General features: G+C 37.0%; 1 protein-coding gene across 29 annotated transcripts in view; it reads right to left on the bottom strand.

The window, feature by feature from the left end:
• Positions 1–745: 745 nt before the first annotated feature.
• Positions 746–18988, bottom strand: part of Tm1 (Tropomyosin 1) — a 34359-nt gene continuing 16116 nt past the window's right edge. For 4 of the 29 annotated variants that reach the window (XM_053755957.1, XM_053755959.2, XM_053755954.1 and 1 more), the window contains 7 exons: positions 18495–18628; positions 16003–16120; positions 15267–15337; positions 12799–12874; positions 12427–12489; positions 10024–10093; positions 6426–7598 (listed from right to left, as the gene is read on the bottom strand). In XM_053755957.1, the coding sequence (XP_053611932.1) occupies positions 6715–7598; positions 10024–10093; positions 12427–12489; positions 12799–12874; positions 15267–15337; positions 16003–16120; positions 18495–18628 (1416 nt within the window). In that variant the 3' untranslated portion in view covers positions 6426–6714. Of the gene's footprint in view, positions 3315–5059; positions 5346–6425; positions 7599–7960; positions 9094–10023; positions 10094–11126; positions 11190–11964; positions 12028–12426; positions 12490–12798; positions 12875–14042; positions 14633–15266; positions 15338–16002; positions 16121–17429; positions 17679–18494; positions 18629–18988 lie in introns of those variants that run through there. The other 25 variants (XM_053755965.1, XM_064436436.1, XM_053755976.2 and 22 more) reach the window with 19 other exon arrangements.

The following is an 18988-nucleotide window of genomic DNA, read 5'->3' as shown; positions in this document are numbered from 1 at the left end:
TATTTATTTATTAATTTTCTATTTGTATATATACAGTATTTTTCATAGCTAACAATTTGACAATTTGTAGCATTTCGGAACGACCACTGCTGAGACGAAATGCCGAAAGAAACTCATACACTTTTCATGCGGCTGGCGTAATATTACGTTGAATCTAAAAACCTTATTTTTACCAATTGAATTAATAATCCCACATGGAAAGTGTTAAACGGTGTTTGTCCATATGTGACGTTGATTAGCCTTGGCAATTTATAGGCAACAACAGCATTCCCACAGAGGGTTGACGTCAAGCAAGCGACCGGTTGTTAAATCACAGGCGAATCTTCAAAATTTAAAGATTTATTTTTTATGCGGATTCTAGGCGTTTTACTCTAACGTCTGGATGAATCTGGCTAGTCTATCCGGTTTGATGACCTGGCACCTCTACGATTTAAAACACATTCATTAAACAGATTCCTTTTTTTCTATCATGGAGTGGTTCTATTATGAGGTCCCACCATCACAGACATTTCATATTTATCTCCTTGTAAATTGAATGTCAATGGGTTCCACACGCCAATGTGATTGTAGTAAAGGGCATGGAATTAGTAAGTACTCCGTATAAAGTACTACCTACTAATTCCATGTTATGGATTGTGCGTTGGTTTGTTTATAAAATGTACCCGTATTGTTATTTCTTCATTGACTCAATTTATTTACAAAAGTATTATTATTTGTACCTATCAAGTTAATAAAACACAGTTAATTACAAATAAGTATTTTATTTTAGAATGAACAGTCACTTAAAGCGCTGAAGTACGCTTAATCAGAGTAAGCTAACCTAAAAATCAAGCAGTCTACTTTGGAATCCAATAAGTGAAAATCATTTAGATACAGTTAAAACCAGAAGGCCTACCACGAAACATAACACGAGTAGCACGTCGCTAACATCCACATCTTGTCCCTCTCCATATCGTGTACCATATCCAGTAAAAAAGAGAAAGCGTGTGGACGCAATAACGTGCTACGTGTTTCATGCTAGGTAGGTAAGTCTTATGGTAAAATTTTTGCTTGCTTATACATGGGCGATGTTTTAAAACATATCCCATTTATTTTGTCGTTCAAAGACATGATTTCTAATCACGTCTAGTAATAAATATGTCCCATAATTTATGAATTTCCCGTTTGAACATAGCCATATGGTAACCATTCATATTTCAGTGGGCTTTACTGTGAAGTTTTGATCATGGCCAAGCAGCTGCAAGCAAACTAAAGCACAATCGCTTGAACTCGTCTTTTTAGTAACTTCAATTGACGATTAAAGAGACGCACGAACGAGTGCGGCCTTACTGTTCCGTCAGCGGATCAACGCAATATGCTACAAAATGCAGTGCATGGAGCGGCAACGACACGGAGCAGTAAGGCCGCGCTCCGCAGCTCTTGTAACTTCAAAGTATATCCCATATACAAAGACGTATCTCCTTCAGAAGAACATTTTCTAATACACATAAAGAATAATGCGATGTCAAAGCATATTATAGATGTTATTAATAAGGATATTACCAATTAAAATTCCTTATAGAGCTATGGGTACAATACAAATTGGCCAGTATAAAAACTAAGCTATAAGCTAAACCTGTAAAAAACCTAATGTTGTAGTGCCTAGAAACTAAAATCGTTACAGAACTTCATAAGATTATTTGCACATATTGTAGTAAAAATACAAAAGGCGGCATACATGAATTTCGGCAGTGTTCACTCGTCGATTATACTTCTAATTAGAATTAAAATGTTTAATATTTTGAAAATATCAAATGAAAATAATCTTTTACTTACTTCATACCATGTGCGTTTATTTAGCTTTGCACATATTTTGGCCGAATTATTTATAGGAACAAAATCAATAACGCGACCTACTTTTGAACCATATCGATTTTGATGTCCCTAATAACAATATCAGAAATAGGTACAGTCGTTATCTGTATGGATCTTAAGTCGCTATAATAGAGGTGAATTTGCAATAAATTCGGGTAGCTTGATGTGCTTTTGACTGTACATGCGGATACAATTATGAGGCTATTATAAAATATGAGTGTATTTTCGCCAAAATTACATGTCACAATTTACACCGGTTTATCAGTTTTACATTCAATATATTTGGACGTCACAACTTTGTAATTTTCGAACAGATAATTGTTGTGTATAACATTACTTTTATTTCTATCAACATGAATATACAATTCTGATGACCGGCTGCATCTAAACAATTTTATATTTTGTATAACTTTCGAAAATTACATTTTTCATTTTTGACGTTTTGTTTTTTTTTTTCTCGTGTTTGTGTACAATAACATGGTATTCTAAATTATTACATAAGTAACTACTTACAACCTTAGTTCTTAATTCAGTATCTCAACAAGGGTAGGTATTACGTGACTATAAATTTATTACTTAGTACCTATTCACTCACAAAAGTAATTTATGTAATTTCATTTATTTTCGATTTTTAATTCCAAACCTATTAAATCGTAAGTAAATATTGTACCTACGTTCTAATAAAACAATTTAATTTTAAGAATTTGTGTCTATGTGAAGGTATTTAAGTAAAACCTAGACTTTGGAACCAGATATTAACAAGCACTTTATTAAATGCAAAAAAAAAAACATAAAAACACATCGCTTCAAAGCTACGTAGTAAAAGTTACATAGCTTTTACTTTTCACAACATCATTATATTTTAAAAAGTAATATTTGCCTTCATAATAAAATCTAAATCAGTTTTAGCATATTAAAGCTTGTTTAACCACTAGCTGATAAAGTATCTGATAGCCTATATGTAACAAACATATCAAACGGCGTTAAAAATTTATTAAACACGCACATACCTTTAATTTCCCAGAAGTTTAGGACCTTGTTACAAAGGTCCGTGGCCACTGGTCGACTGACTCATGGTATGTGTGCGTTTAATACCTGTCGTTTATTATATAATTATGCAATGCGAAAGATTTTTGACGTTTGTATAAAAGTAGATTTGGCGTTAAAAATTGTATTTCACAAATGTTGGACAGGACTAACTGGCAAATCTGTCAGAGTGCAATATGATATTTTATCAGAAAATAGTGAAACAGGTCCTTAATGTTCGCATTTCAGTGCCTCGCAAAATATAGAATTTTCCACAAGCCGAACACCCGAACGTTCTGCCGCCTTTCCCGCCGTTTTCACAAAATGGCGGCGTCCTCAAAATTGCGCCGTCTAGTAGCCAGATAGGTCCGCGAATGTCTGGTCCACTTCTTCGGCTATCGCCTTGTATTTACTGCGTTCTTCGATCACCTCGTCTGTTAAGGTTAATTTCGTTAGTAGAGAAATGGAAAATTAGTATATGAAAAGGTTAGACAAGAATGGAGCCTAGCCTTATTTAACATTATTTTAATTCAGTAAAAAGATCTTGATCAGTGGAATATGGAAACTGAGTTACGCCTGGGCATGGACATAATGACATGGACCATCTCTAGAGGGGTAATAAGTTTATCTTTTGTGTCATAATGTAAATTTTTAAGAGAAAGAAGTTTATAGTTATTGAAGTCCTTTAGACGAAAGTGAAGAGAATTTTTACAATACCTATTTTGAAGGTTGCTAGAAAGTTCCACCCGTACCATCAGAATGTGTCGATTCTACTAACAATAAGTCGTTATCGTATCTCAATAGTAGTTCTTATCGCGTGTCAATAAGAGCTATTACTTAATGAAAGGCAGGTTAGCAGAATAGACACCCACAAGGCAAACTGGGTAATATCTTAAATGACTGTAATTTCAATATTTTTCATACAAGCCTTACTATGTAAAACAATCTTATTGTCTTTATGGATTTTTATACCTTAACAGCAATATTATTTATTTGGGAAATATTAAATGTTTTACTTTATAATGTTTTCTATGTTTGAAACATTTTCAACGTTACGTTTGAAGTAATATTTTATTTTCAACGTTACATTTGAAGTAATATATTATTTTCAACGTTATGTTTGAAGTAATATATTATTTTCAACGTTACGTTTGAAGTAATATTTTATTTTCAATAATAAATACTTCAATCAAATTGTGTAGGCACAAGGTAAAAATTTAAATATTCACGGTGCTACGGAGTCTCCACGAGTTTGCTTCGACCAGAATCGTATTCATTCATTATATTTTATTATTATTATATATGTTGTCTTCGGTCCTGATTCGCCTATTTGGTTCATGATGGAATGTTTGAGCAAATCGCCAAAAATAGGGCACTTAATCATAGGTTAAATCATGAAATAAAATAGGCCATTTAGATTATAAATCTTTAAAAAACAAAATACTGTATACAATATTACGTAAATGACCAAATGCCCTTTTTTCGCTAAGTTAAAAGCTGTGCAGTGAAGTAAATAAATAAAATGAATACTTACATCAAGCCAAATGCATTGATACTACATTTGATGACTTAACTACTGTACATAGCTATAGCAGAAAGCTGGACAATAAAAGCTAATGCCCTGACATACGTACATTTACTTGGCTATAAAGCTAAATAAATAAATTCAGATGATAAATCAGTTCATTGAAATATAGATATTTATCTGCGGCTCTGGGTGCGTCTCGCTCATTTCTGTATGTCTGTCCATCGGACCTTTTCCTAACTAGTATTAATTTTGAAAATGTGACAAGTGTCATTCTAAGAAAGAAAGAAAACATTTGCCAAAAACATGAGTACAAATATACAAATTGAAGTCAAAATGAATTAAACCTACATGTTTTACCGAATATAGGTATGCAAATATAAATAAATAAACAGGAGCATGCTATCCACTACAAATAACAAAAAAAAAGAATTATAATGTATACTAGCACTAAATTCTATCCGAGTCTATCATTAAAGAAATCATTTAAAGTATAATAACATTTGTCAGTTAATAAAGACTTGAGGTGCTTTTTAAATAGATTTAAATTTAAGCTTTTATCTACTCGACTTTGTATTCATTGAACTAGATACTTATATTTTATAACGATTTTCGCAGAGAATCTAAGGGAATCAAATAAATAAAACAACGAAATAAATAAGTAATAAATTATTTATTATATTACTCGAAAATAAATACCGCCATAAAACTATAGATTTAAATATTTTAAATGAGTATAAAATGAATATAACGTCTGTACAGATGTTGAATCGCTGGCGGATGCAGCCGCGTCTTGGAATGACCCGTGGGTCTGCCCCGCAGTGGGACAGGCCCAGGTGACCAACGTGAGGAGTTTATTCCTTGAGGATGAGCTCGACGAAGGCGGTGTCCAGGTCGTCACCAATATCTTTGTATTTCTCCTTCTCAGCCACCAGTTCGTCTGTACATTTTCATAAGTTATAATTCAAGGCAACGATCTTGTCGTGAAATCAGGAGATTATGGAGCATGGAATTAGATTTACTATGGATATCGACATAGTCAAAATTTATATAAGGAAATCGAACAGCGCCTCCAACTTACGTAAAAGTTGCTATTTTTTATAAAAAATTTTACGTTTTCGATACGATTACATTCTCGCAATATCCCTACTTATATATTTTTATACATACTTTGCCATACAGTCTTGAGTTTCGCAACTCTGGGCTCTGTCTAACCCATAAGGGTTAAAGAAGTGATATTATCCCAGTATTTATATTCCTATAATCTATTTGATGCGAAAATACATTTTCACACGTTAACTGCCTAAGAAATCCACTAACACAATATGAATACAACACCTCCATAATCTCCTTTTTCCATAAAATTTTGCATCCATTTACTATTGAATATCTAAATCTATTTTTTTTTAATTTACTGGACAGATCGTAATATGGACAGTCATAATTTCTTCCTGCCAGTCCTGTTGATTCTTTTTTCGAATATTCGATTCCATACAACTCCTTCAAGTCAAGTTTCGAAGCAGAATTAGTTGAGCGTAATGAAGGCGCTTACACGAAAGACAATGCGTTCTTCATTTTTGTGTCAAAAACGTCGTGATCTAGCGCTTGTAAATTAATATTAATTGTAGTAAATTAATAATGAAAATGCTTACATGTGGCGGTCCTGTTATTCCGAAGCCATGCTGCTTTTTAAAGCTTTAGAAACTACATGCAGAGATATTTCGAAAGTTTGTTTATAGAGTTTATTGTTTTAAATGCACGCGAAAAGCGGGAGAGGACGATTTTTTTTAATGGCAGCATGTGCATCGATCGCAGACGCGTGTAGCCGAGGCCGGGACCGCGTTGAGGCCCAGGTCCTTGAACGCGCAGTCCAGTTCCCCTCCGATCTCATGGAACATCTCTTTCCCGGCGATCAGGTCGTCTGCGGACACCATCACTCTCAGTCCAGAATACCTCCCTCGGTATAAGGCACACGCATGCAATATTCGGAACTACTCCCTAATATTTAATTGAAAAACTATTCCATCAGCTATATTTTACTTATTTAATTACAACATAAAAAATAAACTCTTGATATAATTCAGCCATAGTAGTCTTTCCCTATTCGCGTGAGATTTGTATATCTTGATTCCGTTTATGGTTTGCCGGAATGCTGACGCCAGAATGACGGTGGATTTGGAATCAACTATGCGATGCTTTCATCAGTTCAATAGAACAAATTTCATCGTTTCTTGTTTGTGTACAAAAATTATAATCTATCTTGACTGATAAGACTGCACGCATAGAAATCCATGTAATATCTGATGTTTTTACGATGGCGGGGCCGCTTCGGCTGGGGCAGGAGCAGGGGCTGCATCGGGAGCTGGGGCGGGGGCAGGCGCGGCTTCAGCAGCGGGAGCTGGGGCTGCTTCAGGGGCGGGGGCGGGAGCGGGGGCGGCTTCAGCGGCCGGTGCTGCCGCCGGCGCTGCCTCGGCTGGGGCGGCCACGGGTACTGCAGCATCGGCCGGGGCGGCAGGGGCGCCCTCAGCGGGGGCGGGAGTCGGGGCTCCCTCGGCAGGTGCGGCCGCGGGAGCACCTTCAGCGGGGGCTGCCGCGGCCGGCGCGCCCTCCGCTGGGGGAGCGCCGGGGACTGCGCCTTCAGCCGCCGGAGCGGCCCCCTCCGTGGGGGGAGCAGCCGGAGCCCCTTCTGCTGGAGGAGCTACCGGGGCTCCTTCTGCTGGAGGAGCTGCCGGGGCTCCTTCTGCTGAAGGAGCTGCCGGGGTTCCTTCTGCTGGAGGAGCTGCCGGGGCTCCTTCTGCTGGAGGAGCTGCCGGGGCTCCTTCTGCTGGAGGAGCTGCCGGGGCTCCTTCTGCTGGAGGAGCTGCCGGGGCTCCTTCTGCGGGAGGAGCAGCGCCTTCTGCCGGAGGAGCAGCGCCCTCCGCTGGAGGTACTGCTCCATCAGCCGCCGGCACAGCGTCCGCCGCAGGAGCCCCGTCCGCGGGCGGGGCCAGCTCCGGGACCGGCTCGGGCGGGGGAGGGGTGGGCTCCTTGGGCGGCGGCGGCGTGGGCTCCTTGGGGTGCAGGCGCTCGTACTCCTTGCGCGCAATCTCGATCTGTCGGGCGTTGGGGTCCACGCCGGGGATGAGCTCCACGAATGAGTCGTCGATGCCGTCGCCGATGTCGTTGAACTTCTCCGTCTCGTTGATGAGATCATCTGGGCAGACGGCGGCGGTGAGTGGCCGGGTCCCGCGATATCGTCGCGGATGCATGCGTTATCACGCTCCATGCTGGGAGGTTCGGGAACCATGCCGTGCCCGTGCCGATCGCTGATGATTATGTACAATGACGTCCAGTTCGCTCCGGGCTTCCATTTCTTTCTTCGTTTGACTTCATAGTTACAAGTTCCCAAATGAATTCGAATTGATGGTTTTGATGAACGGGTATCATTCGATGCCGATGGTAATGATTTATATATATGTACCATGATTTTTATAGCTGATAGAATCGATTGTAGGATTAGTCAGACGGAAAGGAAAATGAGAGGTTCACACGGATTAGTAAAAAAACACCACAAAATAAAAATAATAATATATATTTATAAACACTTGTGTTAGAATACTCTTAAAACCATTAATTTAATTTCACGATCTTATCTATCAATTCATTAATCGATAACATTAAAAAGACGGATTTCTCTCGATTAATCGAACTCATCGCGTTTACATTTGTCTGCGCGGGCGTCGCACGAATTGCCAGCTTGCGTCAAATCGCCAATAAATCGGCGAATAGCGAACGATTCACAAAGTGGAAGTATTCATTTACAGCAGCAGAACAGTCGTCATTTATTCTTTGATTCATTAAATAAATAACAACAAACTCAAATTTATGACACAAGAAAAATCATACTCAAAACAAAATAGAATATTCAATACTTCATAGCAAAGTATATACTTATAAATATTGATATTTTACGTGTTACCTACCATCACTCATTAAATAAAAATATGTAATCTCTTTTCTAATATTATGTAAATAAGAAGTTCAATAATAAATTGCAAACGGTGCGAATTGCAATGCCTATGTAAATAAATGTATGCACTAACATGAAAATAAGACAATATACGACATAGGAAATAATGAAGTTTGTTCTCTACTGATATGGTACATTACGGTCAACGTTTCGCAAGGACAGTGCAATGTTCAATGCTGTGCAGTGCATTTGGTCCCTATTGGAATGTCCACGATTCTCTTAAAACTAAATCGAACCTCAGTTCAGCTGCATTCATAAGAACATTAAATACACGCCCCTAACAATGACTAAACATGATATACAAAATTTTAAAGATTAGTAAATTGTGTACCAAAACAAATTGCACATGGCAGTGGTGACGTAGCGAACCGAAGTCGACGTTACATTATAAAAAAAGCGGCTGGCAATTACTCTAATAACTAGTAACATCTACAGCCCGCCCCTCTCGCTTTTCAAACAAAAAATTAATAGTCGAACGTCTAGAGGCATTCGAAAAATAAATAGTTTCTTTTTTAATTTAGCGGCGTTAGCCTCCGGCTATTTTGCCAGGTAAGATAAACGTTAGCAAAGAGGGAGGGGCGGGCGCGCGCGCGCGTTCACATGTTCTGGATGTCGTGTAGAGTGGCCTCCATCTCCTCCTGCAGAATTTTGCTCTTTTCGCGCTCGGCCACCAGGTCGTCTGCAAGCGTGGCCACGGTCAGTCCACACACAACAACATGTTACTGGCCGCAAACGTTCATCTTACAATATTTTTAAAATTTATAATATATCATTCTAGATATGAAACAGAAGTAATCTGTAATGTATATTTTGTTGCATTATCTGATTGACAAGCAAGGATTAGTTTTGAATACTTTAAATTAATGAAATAAAAAAGGAAATTTGTGGAGAAATCTAAACATAACACTCGTAAAATGAACGTTTGAACCATGAAAATCAGGCAAAACGACATCAATAAAAACCATGCTAACGGAAATCACAATAACATTGAAGGTTCGAGCATCTAGTATAAGGACACGTATACATGACATGCTCACAAATTTACGAAACAAAGAAAAATATAAAGCAGAATTGACTTTTCAGCATAAAATCAAAATATTGTTATCAACTGTATTAAAAAAAAATTGTTTATTTTATAAAAAAAATCAATTCTACACATGAGCAAATAAAAAATAAATCATTAAAAAAGAAAAAATATGTTACTATGAAATTATAAGTTAAGCTCGATATTATAGCGAAAAATGACAGAAAAATAAGCTTATCTATTGTACAGCTTTGATTTAGAAGCTCACTAGATGACTGAAAAGTGAGTGCGTATGTCGTAAGCTAGGTTATTGTCAAACGTGTTATCAACTTGACTTCAGAGATCAGACTTAACCATCTATCTGCTGTACTTGTACTGTGCTATAGTCTGGAGAACCTTGAAAACTAGCATCAAAAATATATCATTTTTTTTCCTAAAATCTGATTTTTTAAATAAAAAAATTAGATGTGAAATAATTTAATGTTGCTATCATATAGCAATATCGAGTGACTCAAATCATTGAATATATACTTCTATAATTAAAAAAAATTGTAATTATAATTACAAATAAGATAATAATATTACCTTCAAGCCTGTCGACCTCCTTTTGCAGTTTCTGCACGGAACGCTCGGCGAACTCAGCGCGGGCCTCAGCCTGTAAATTTTAAATAAAAATATTAAAATATAGCCTTCATGATACAGTCTATTTTCTGTGTTCATTTTATTTTATAATTACATTAATTTTTTTACTGATTTAGGTTTGTCATCAAAATCATCAAAAAATATTTTTTTTGGGGAAAATTTAAAACAATTTTTTTTTTCAATTTTTATCAGAAAATAGACTGTAAAAATTATAACACATGCAACGTTAGATATCAAAAACTCTTTACATTTATTTTTCATTGCATTTTGAAAATGGAATAAAATCTTGATTAATAATAAAATAAAAAAAAAACAAAGTTAGACAACTTAAAGCGTCACCAGCATGCAGATTACCTTCACCAAAGCTGAGAATGTCGTTGTAGCTATAACTAATAATAATATACCATTACCCATTGTATAGATAGAATATACTATATAGAAGTAAACATAAACGTATGGATGGAGTTCCGGTCGCTGAGTAGGGCAGTCACGAAGTATTTTTATTAGAAACAAATTATCTTTAAGTAAACAGTTACATATTGTTCAATAACTTAATAGTTTGGTATTTTAAGGATATAAAATTCAGTAAGATATATATTTTTTCACATAGATTTAATTAATTAGATATATTTTTTCTCGCAGCCGATCGGCTAGCAACTACCAATTTCTGAATTCGAATCCCCCAATAAGGCTTTATTTAGGTTTTCATGTTTTACAACTCTGGACTTTATGACCACGTCAAAGCGTCTGTTCGGTAAATACGTGCTATACCTGTGTTTATACTTATTTATCTATTTTGTATATTTATGACAATTCACAGCGTCACAGATTGCGTTTTTTTTTTCCTTCTGAACAAGCAAACAGGCACGCTTTCCACCTGATAGTGTGCTTGGTCACCGCAGCCTATGTCCTACAAAACCAGGGATGTCACACGCGCGTCACAGTCGCGTAGAAATTATATTTTCACGCCCTTTTTGAGATTATTTTAGTTGTCATAATGATATTAGTTATCAGCGACCAGAACTGTGACAGTGAGCACAACTTACTTGCGTCAGTTTCTGCGAGAGACTGTGGATCTTATCCTCGACGTGCTCACGGGACGCCATCGCCTAGCCACAGAGGATGATTATATGACAAGCTCCGACATGCCGGCCCGTCTTGTGATTGTACGCCTTGTTTAAGCTTTTCGGATGAATTAATTGTATGGGTCCAAGGACAGATCCTTGTGAACTCCCGGATTTGTATGGAAAGCGTTTGGAACATGATTAATGGAAAGTAAGTGGTCCGCTTATAGTAATATAGAGATTTAGATGAAGAAGTGGAGTATTATTATTCCAAAACTAGTGGAGGGTGTGGAAAATATAAATTAATTTTGCCAAATTGTGATAAACGCTTGAAAATAAATAAGAATGTTCAGAATGGTTGTTGTCGAATGTTTAAATATTTTGGAATCTTACTTTGGAATCGGAAATATGATTGTAATCTAATGAAAAAAAGAAACATTCGTCACGACAAACGATTAAGCCAATTTAAGAGATTAATACACTAGAGTATCAAAATTCAATCAAACCACGGGCAGCCATAGAAACATCAAATTTAAAAAGCGTACAATCACAACACAGTGGAAAAGTACATATGACATGGAAACAAATTAATACACATATAAAAGAGAGAAGATCGTATAGATACATAGATGAAGCACCAACCGCTGACAGCCTCGTCTACATGGACCTACACCAACGGACAGCCAGAACCGCCTACGGTGAAGTTGAGATGCGCATAGACTAGAGTCCGACCCAAACATACAATGGCGATGAGCGTGACGCGTCTACAACCACAACCAACTCTATCTACGTTCCGTTCCGCTTCGACTGTCGGTTTTACCTCTTTGAGTTGTGCGTCGAGCAGTTTGACTTGCCCTTCGTATGTTTCTTCTCTTTGTGTCGCCTGCGATTATTTTTTGTTAACGAAAAGAACACAAAACAGCGAAAACGGAAATCCATGCAGCATCATACAGTGTCGCCGTTTTGCTTTACAGTGGCAACGCTGTGAGATACTCAAGATCTAAGTTACACTGACATTAATAAGAAAAGTAACAGTTTACAGCATCGGCATCCAAATTAAGAAAGGGCTAGAATTTGTGGAAAATAACGAAACACGGCAAGAAGACGCACTACGTTCTGTGTCCTGATTACCATACAATTTTGTTCTATATAATTAAGTAAATTTCTTTTGATCGAATTGTTGATAATGGTAAGTCGGACGCAGAGACTACACTAGAGGGTGTGTGCATCAGAGTTAGGCAAGCGAACAAAACACTCGCGCATGAGCCTCGCTCATTCACACCTCCTTTAGGCGGGTGGTGAGGGTTTTGATCTGATTTTTGTACTCCTCCTCACGTTGGTTGGCCTGCATGAAACGTTACATACATGATTATTCTTCTTTATAATTTATAACCAATATTATAAAGAACTTTCAAAGTACCTAATTAGCATACACTGGGTACAATACCGTCCTAGAATTTTCTGTATTGACCTCGACTATTCTGGTCAAGGCTACAACAATTTGGGGATATAATCTAACAAGATTGGTTGGTGCATCATTCACTTTATATTCATCATTCAGTTTAATAACTTTAAAATGGTCAGAATTTCATTGAATGATCTCTGAATCTTTCTAACAAAAAGTTTTTGTAAGCAATAAGACGGGATAACGTACCTTCTCCTCGGAGACTTCCAGGGATTTCAAGTTGTTGCCAACCACGCGCAGTTCTTCCTCAAGCTCGACGATTTTGCTGGAATTGAACAAAGGTAACCATCAATTCTCACTATTCTTTAAAGCATTAATTTGCTTTTTATTCATTTGTGCAATGTTCACGAATATCTTTACATATAAAGTTACTTCAATATCATTAATAATTTACTTTCACTAATGTAGTTCTACCAAGCGTGGTAAATACACAATTAATTTCTATTAGCTTAACAAATTTTATGGCCCAAATATTTCAAACGTTAAGTCTATGGTGCAATATCTAATAAAAGAAGCGACGTGCCCGTTATATAGTTATTAAAGGATGTTATTCGAATATTGTTGTTGATAGTCGCTGCAATAAATTATGTTAGCTATTCCATTGAGAGGATGTTGTGCAACACTCAACGTCATGCATTTCGTTTCATGTGACAAAATTGTAAATGCAAGCAAATTCATCGTTTACAAGGTGACTTTATTATTGCAAAAACTATTTTGGCACAATGACGATTCGTTATCAGCATCAAAATGACTCAAGATAAGATTTGCAAATTATTAAAGTATGTTTTCAATTTCTATTGAAGATAAATATGCAGTCATGACTTACGGCTTCAGTATTTTTAGACTTTTAAGCGTTAAATCATGAAACATTTTTATCGTAATGTTGCTATGCTGGCTAACTTTTCCACGTGGAAACGAGGACTCCTGTGATGGAACAAATCATCAATTTGTATTCTGCTCGGGTTGACAAGTACAGTGTCTTTATTTCTCATCTACATCAAGTAGTTCTGTCCCTCTCTTTAGGTTTGAAAGAGTGGGATACAACTAGTTGTTTTGGAGTTACGTTAAAATAGCGTTTCTTAACCTTTTCAAAAAGTAATTTGATTTGAATTTAGGTTGTTTATGCAATGTGCTATTTTTAATTGAGGTCACAAAATATTGATGTTAAACTCAGTATATCTATAAGAGTTTTACTTACTGTAAACTATACTGTAAACTATAATAATGTAAATGCTATAACATATATGGTGAAAAAACGCTGTTAGTTATAGGTAAAATCAGTAATCTGTCCGAATATTCATTAGCAGTTTTTTCTTCAAGTACTAGTATTTCGTCAGGCAAAATCACCATTGACCTCGATTTTTCACCAACCATTGAATTTTCATCAAATTCAGCGCTATTCGGACACATTTCAGAAGTTAGTCCCCACTTACCAGTCGCTCTGCTCCGCTCGCTCCTCCGCTCGCTCGAGGTCCTGCTCCATCAACACCAGTTTGCGCGCCACCTACCGGCCGAGCGTTAGTACTCGCCCACACGCACACACAACACACACTACGCTACGCTGCCGCCGCTCTCCACACCAGTGCAGTGCTATGTAACTAAACAACGCCTGGACGCTTCTGTTTGCCTAGTACTTTCAAGTGCGGGCGTGAAGGGATTTCAAGGAATTTATGTGCTGCTGCTATCTTTTATGATTTTTTAAATACGATTCAGTGGTAAACTGACATCGTGGTCTTCGTCCAGGCGTTTTCCTGTTAATAAAAAATAATAAGCAAAAGCAAAGGAATCAAAACTCGAAAGGAACACACAAGCGGGAGTCGAGAGCGGCGTCAGTACTCATATTAATTAAATTATAAACGAGGGTTGTCCCAAAACATTTAGTTCTAAAATTTTAACTTTTCAAATTATTTAAAAAAATATCTAAGTGCTATCTAGTGCATTATCGTAATCGTTATGTGATGTGTGCGCTTGCATATGTGCGGCACGCATACGGCCAGTAATTCTGGTGTAATGCGGTGCATATCTGAAAACGAAAATTGCCCTATACCACACATATTTCCTGACGACCTAACCTACTGCCACGTTTAGGAGTTACACACACGGAAGACGAAAGTTTAGAGACATGGACGTGATAGGTAACATTTGCGTAAGAAATATCCATGAAATGGGGCAACCCTTGTTTTAGTCTATAACACGTCGATAACACTTCCTAGTTGTCAGAAAGCGTTATCGACCGGTTAAGCCTTAAAATTAATTAGTGTTACTGTTTCAAAATCGAAACGGTAACACCACCTAAATTAATGTTATGGCCGATGCAAAAAATATTAAATAAATAAAAAATATTCTCCGAATCAGCTTCCATCTGGTAGACGACCTAGAATCGGACATGCAATAAAAAATTACAGTGAGCGCCTATGTTAGAATACCAGTAGGTAAATCGGGTTACTGTGCAGCGATGTTAAGAATGCAAATGAACAACCATGCAGAACGGTGGCGAAAACTTGCAAAACGGGCCGTGGGGCCGCTAAATACCGCTCATAATCGCCTGTCGACGGTAACAACAGTCGCCCGACTTCAATACTAAGTTATGTTCCGTCTAAAGACAATTTTGAGGGTGACAGCGGTCCAGGCCAGGACAAGTATAGAATGGGACCTACGATTCGCCGGATTCGGCACGCTCCTCCGCGCGCTCCAGGTCAGCCTCAACCATGGCCAGCTTACGAGCAACCTGAACCACAGAACACCACATACGTTAACGCAATCTAGTAAATGTCAAAGGAAAATCAACAAATTAAACTCTTGCCTTGAGCAATGAGCCGCGTATATGGAAGTAATGCTTATGTAAGAACATATGCGACGAAGGAGACTTGCGCGCCCTTATATGGCAACCCAGTCAAGATCAGGCGCGATACGACTCCTTGTTGGGCAGTGACTTTTACGGCTGCGTTCACTGGGCAGGGTCATATGTCAGGGGAATTAGGACATTTATACGCGCCGCCATCTGGTTTCGTGAACGACGCTCAAAGAATACGGATAACTGATGACAAGCCTCATTAAGATAACATAACTAAGTCACAAGAAAACCACACTAAAACATTATTTATACTTATCTAAGCTCAAACGGTTAGAATGCTTCGGAACATTAGTTTCTGAGGTAAACTTATAGTTAAATATTAGTACACAATTGGAATTTGTAGATACGTTAGACTTTCACGATTTTCAAGATAGTAAATTATGTCAGTAGGGGGAATATTCATTTATAAAATGAACGCTGCAATTATCAGGTTTGCAGTAACTGAAGATACACACCAACGCACATTATAAAACTGATTAGTTGGGAAACATTGTCAATATGGTACAAGCCAAACACAACGACACTAAAACTCCTTTAACCTCATCGTATTTCTTGTCGGCTTCCTCAGCAAGGAACCTGGCTTCCTTCAGCTGGTTCTCCAAAGCGTCCATACGCTCTTCATCAGCTAATGACCTGTTCTCGAGCACCTTGCGGGCACTATCACAACAGAACCCAACATAAGTCATGATATCACAAGAGATCCATGGTCTCTGCCCATCCAAATGGGGAGGCATGAAAAGACGACCCTACCTATGTGAATCAAGGGTGACCCGAAAGTTAGATCATGCAATGACGAACACGATTAAGAAGAGCAAGAAACACATAAAGCTGAAGAATTCACGATGACTGGAACAGACCTGTATAGGAATTGTGGAACGAATATCGCGTATGATATAATAGGTACTTCAGACAAAACTAGTATTTATTTTAATGTTATGTTACTAATATATATATTAGTTCATCGACTGTATACTGCGATACTCATTCCAGTTAAAATATCTAATAAAATTTAAATGCAAATTACAGAGCTTCGTTGACACTTAATTTGCCTTTAAATGTGGGCACAGAGTATGAACATTGCATGTTTCGTAACGCATCCAAATGAATACATTTAATTGGCAACATTAAGTGTGAAGTCGTTAATTGTGCTTGTATTTACTTATTGCCTTTCAGGTATTTATGTCACGTAATCGATTCAAGAAAAATGGCAATATGTATGTCACTTGATTTTATTGCTCTGAGGCAAGTTTCGTAAATTTATACTTCTTTACAAATTACTAAAAGAAATAACATATAAAATGCGTTACCAAAGCAATATCCCGACAATATTGGAAACACAATCCTCCAGCGGCATGTCAAATAGTTATTGTATCAACAAAAAATGCTTTCCTACAAAAAAGGACTGGGCAATCGTGTTTCCGGGTTACAACACAACATACCTATGTAGTGTACGGTGCATAAATTAAACTATTTTGGACGCACGTAATGATCGCAGAAAGTACGAACATAGTATGACATTCAATATCAATTGGACACAAGCTGTTACGTTGTAACAGCTATTATTGTCGTGCGTTGGAACAGTTTTATTTATGCATAATTTTACGTACGAGTTCATATTGTACATAATAATCTGGGTAACGATAGATGATGATAATAATTCAAAGAGTGATATGTCACTATCAATCGAAGTAATCTTAAATTAAGACTGGCATTGTCCTAATTGTATCTAAATTAGGACAATGCCAGTCTTAATTTAAGATTTTTCATAATAAGTGCATCATCCAAAGTTGACTAAAGATTTTTATCTATATAAACCCTGTCTTCTGTTCTACTCGTATATAAACCTCTATAAATTATTATCATATTTTATATTTTTTCATAAACTAAAACATCTTTTCCCTTCGTATACCCAGATTACTAAGTACAGAATGGAGTCCAAACACTAAAAACACAGGTAAGCGTTCACCTCCTCGTATTTCTTGTCGGATTCCTCGGCGATGAGCTTGGCCTGCGATAGCTGCGCCTCCAGGATCGCCACGCGGTCGTCCTCCATATTGGTCCGGTTCTCCAGCGCCTTGCGTATTCTAGTTAGTGCGCAAACACATGCATTGTTATAACATCGATATTGTTATATGGAATCTAGTCTATGGTAGTGATGAATGAAGTATTTACATCGGGGAATGGCTAATCTTCGTCGGAAAAATAATTGTTTGTTCTAGGGACACCAAAAAATATGGCGGTTATGGGCAAATAAGAAACATTAACACACATGCACACATCGGTCTAGTTTCACTACGCTTGTAATTTTTATAAATATCGGAGTAATCTAATTTTGTTTTCGATTTTTAGAAACCGTATGCAATGTCCGACTTGTTTTGTCAACTCTTTCGCAACTAATTGATGGATTTAATTTTTTCTTTAAATGCGTAAAACTGTAAACAAACGGCTTCTTAAAATCTGAACTTTAAAGAGATTCATATTATATTACGTATGATCAACAAATTCTTTGAGGTTTACAAGTTTACTACTATATCAGGATATTTTATTATACTGCCCAGCTGTGATAAGGCAGATAGTGATAAGATTCAATTAAAGCCGGTATAGAAACCTCCTTGCGTAAACCACGATAAAAATAAACCTTTGTTATCGAGAGAGCAGAAATAAGATACACTATTATTCCAACGGTAAAGGTTTCATAACTTAATCTTGATTTCGCCATTATTATTTTTAGGCAAATTAAAAAAAAATACGGTACCAAAAGGTAAGAACTAGAATGACATCACATTATCGATTCAATCAAAATAAACCTTCGATATATCGATACAAAAGTTAAGGATAATTTCGATTACTAAAAAATCTACACACGCATACAGCCAAATCTGTTTTTTTTTCTATTATTTTTTTTACTATTATTTTTTTTTTCTATTATGTAATAAAAACTGGCTGGTACTGACCGTTCCAAACTAGAAAAATCTATACATAAACAGCCAAATTATTTTTTTAAACGTCATAAATACTGGCTGGAACTCACCGTTCCGACTCATCGGCAGCCTGGCTGGCCTCGGACAGTTTGGCTGTGGCGGTGGCGAGGCGCTCCTCGGACCTCTCGAGGTCCTCTTCCAGCAGTTGGATACGTCGGTTGAGGGCAGCGACTTCGGACTCAGCCTGGGAAGGGATTTTTTTTTAAATTAAACTAATTAATATTCATTTTATTCCACATAATTTGTAAATACTTGTACATTATCTGAAAATGATTTACAAATTTATCTCCATAGGTGTTAATTCCATTCCACGTTTTATGAAATATCATTAAGTAAGGATCGAACGGATTCAGTCCAATTTTATACGAAATACGTTAGATTATAATATATATATATATATATATATATATATATATATATATATATATATATAGATTATAATTATAATTTTCATGAAATTTCTTTTTCAGTGTAGACAGACTATCAATTTTTTATTTTGTAACCAGAATTTTACGTATGTCGCCTATTTTTACAATAATTTATA

This window comes from Plodia interpunctella, chromosome 15 (assembly GCF_027563975.2).
Source record: "Plodia interpunctella isolate USDA-ARS_2022_Savannah chromosome 15, ilPloInte3.2, whole genome shotgun sequence".
NCBI lineage: Eukaryota > Metazoa > Arthropoda > Insecta > Lepidoptera > Pyralidae > Plodia > Plodia interpunctella.
The sequence above is the reverse complement of the archived record's forward strand: the minus strand, read 5'-3'. Positions and strand labels throughout refer to the sequence as shown.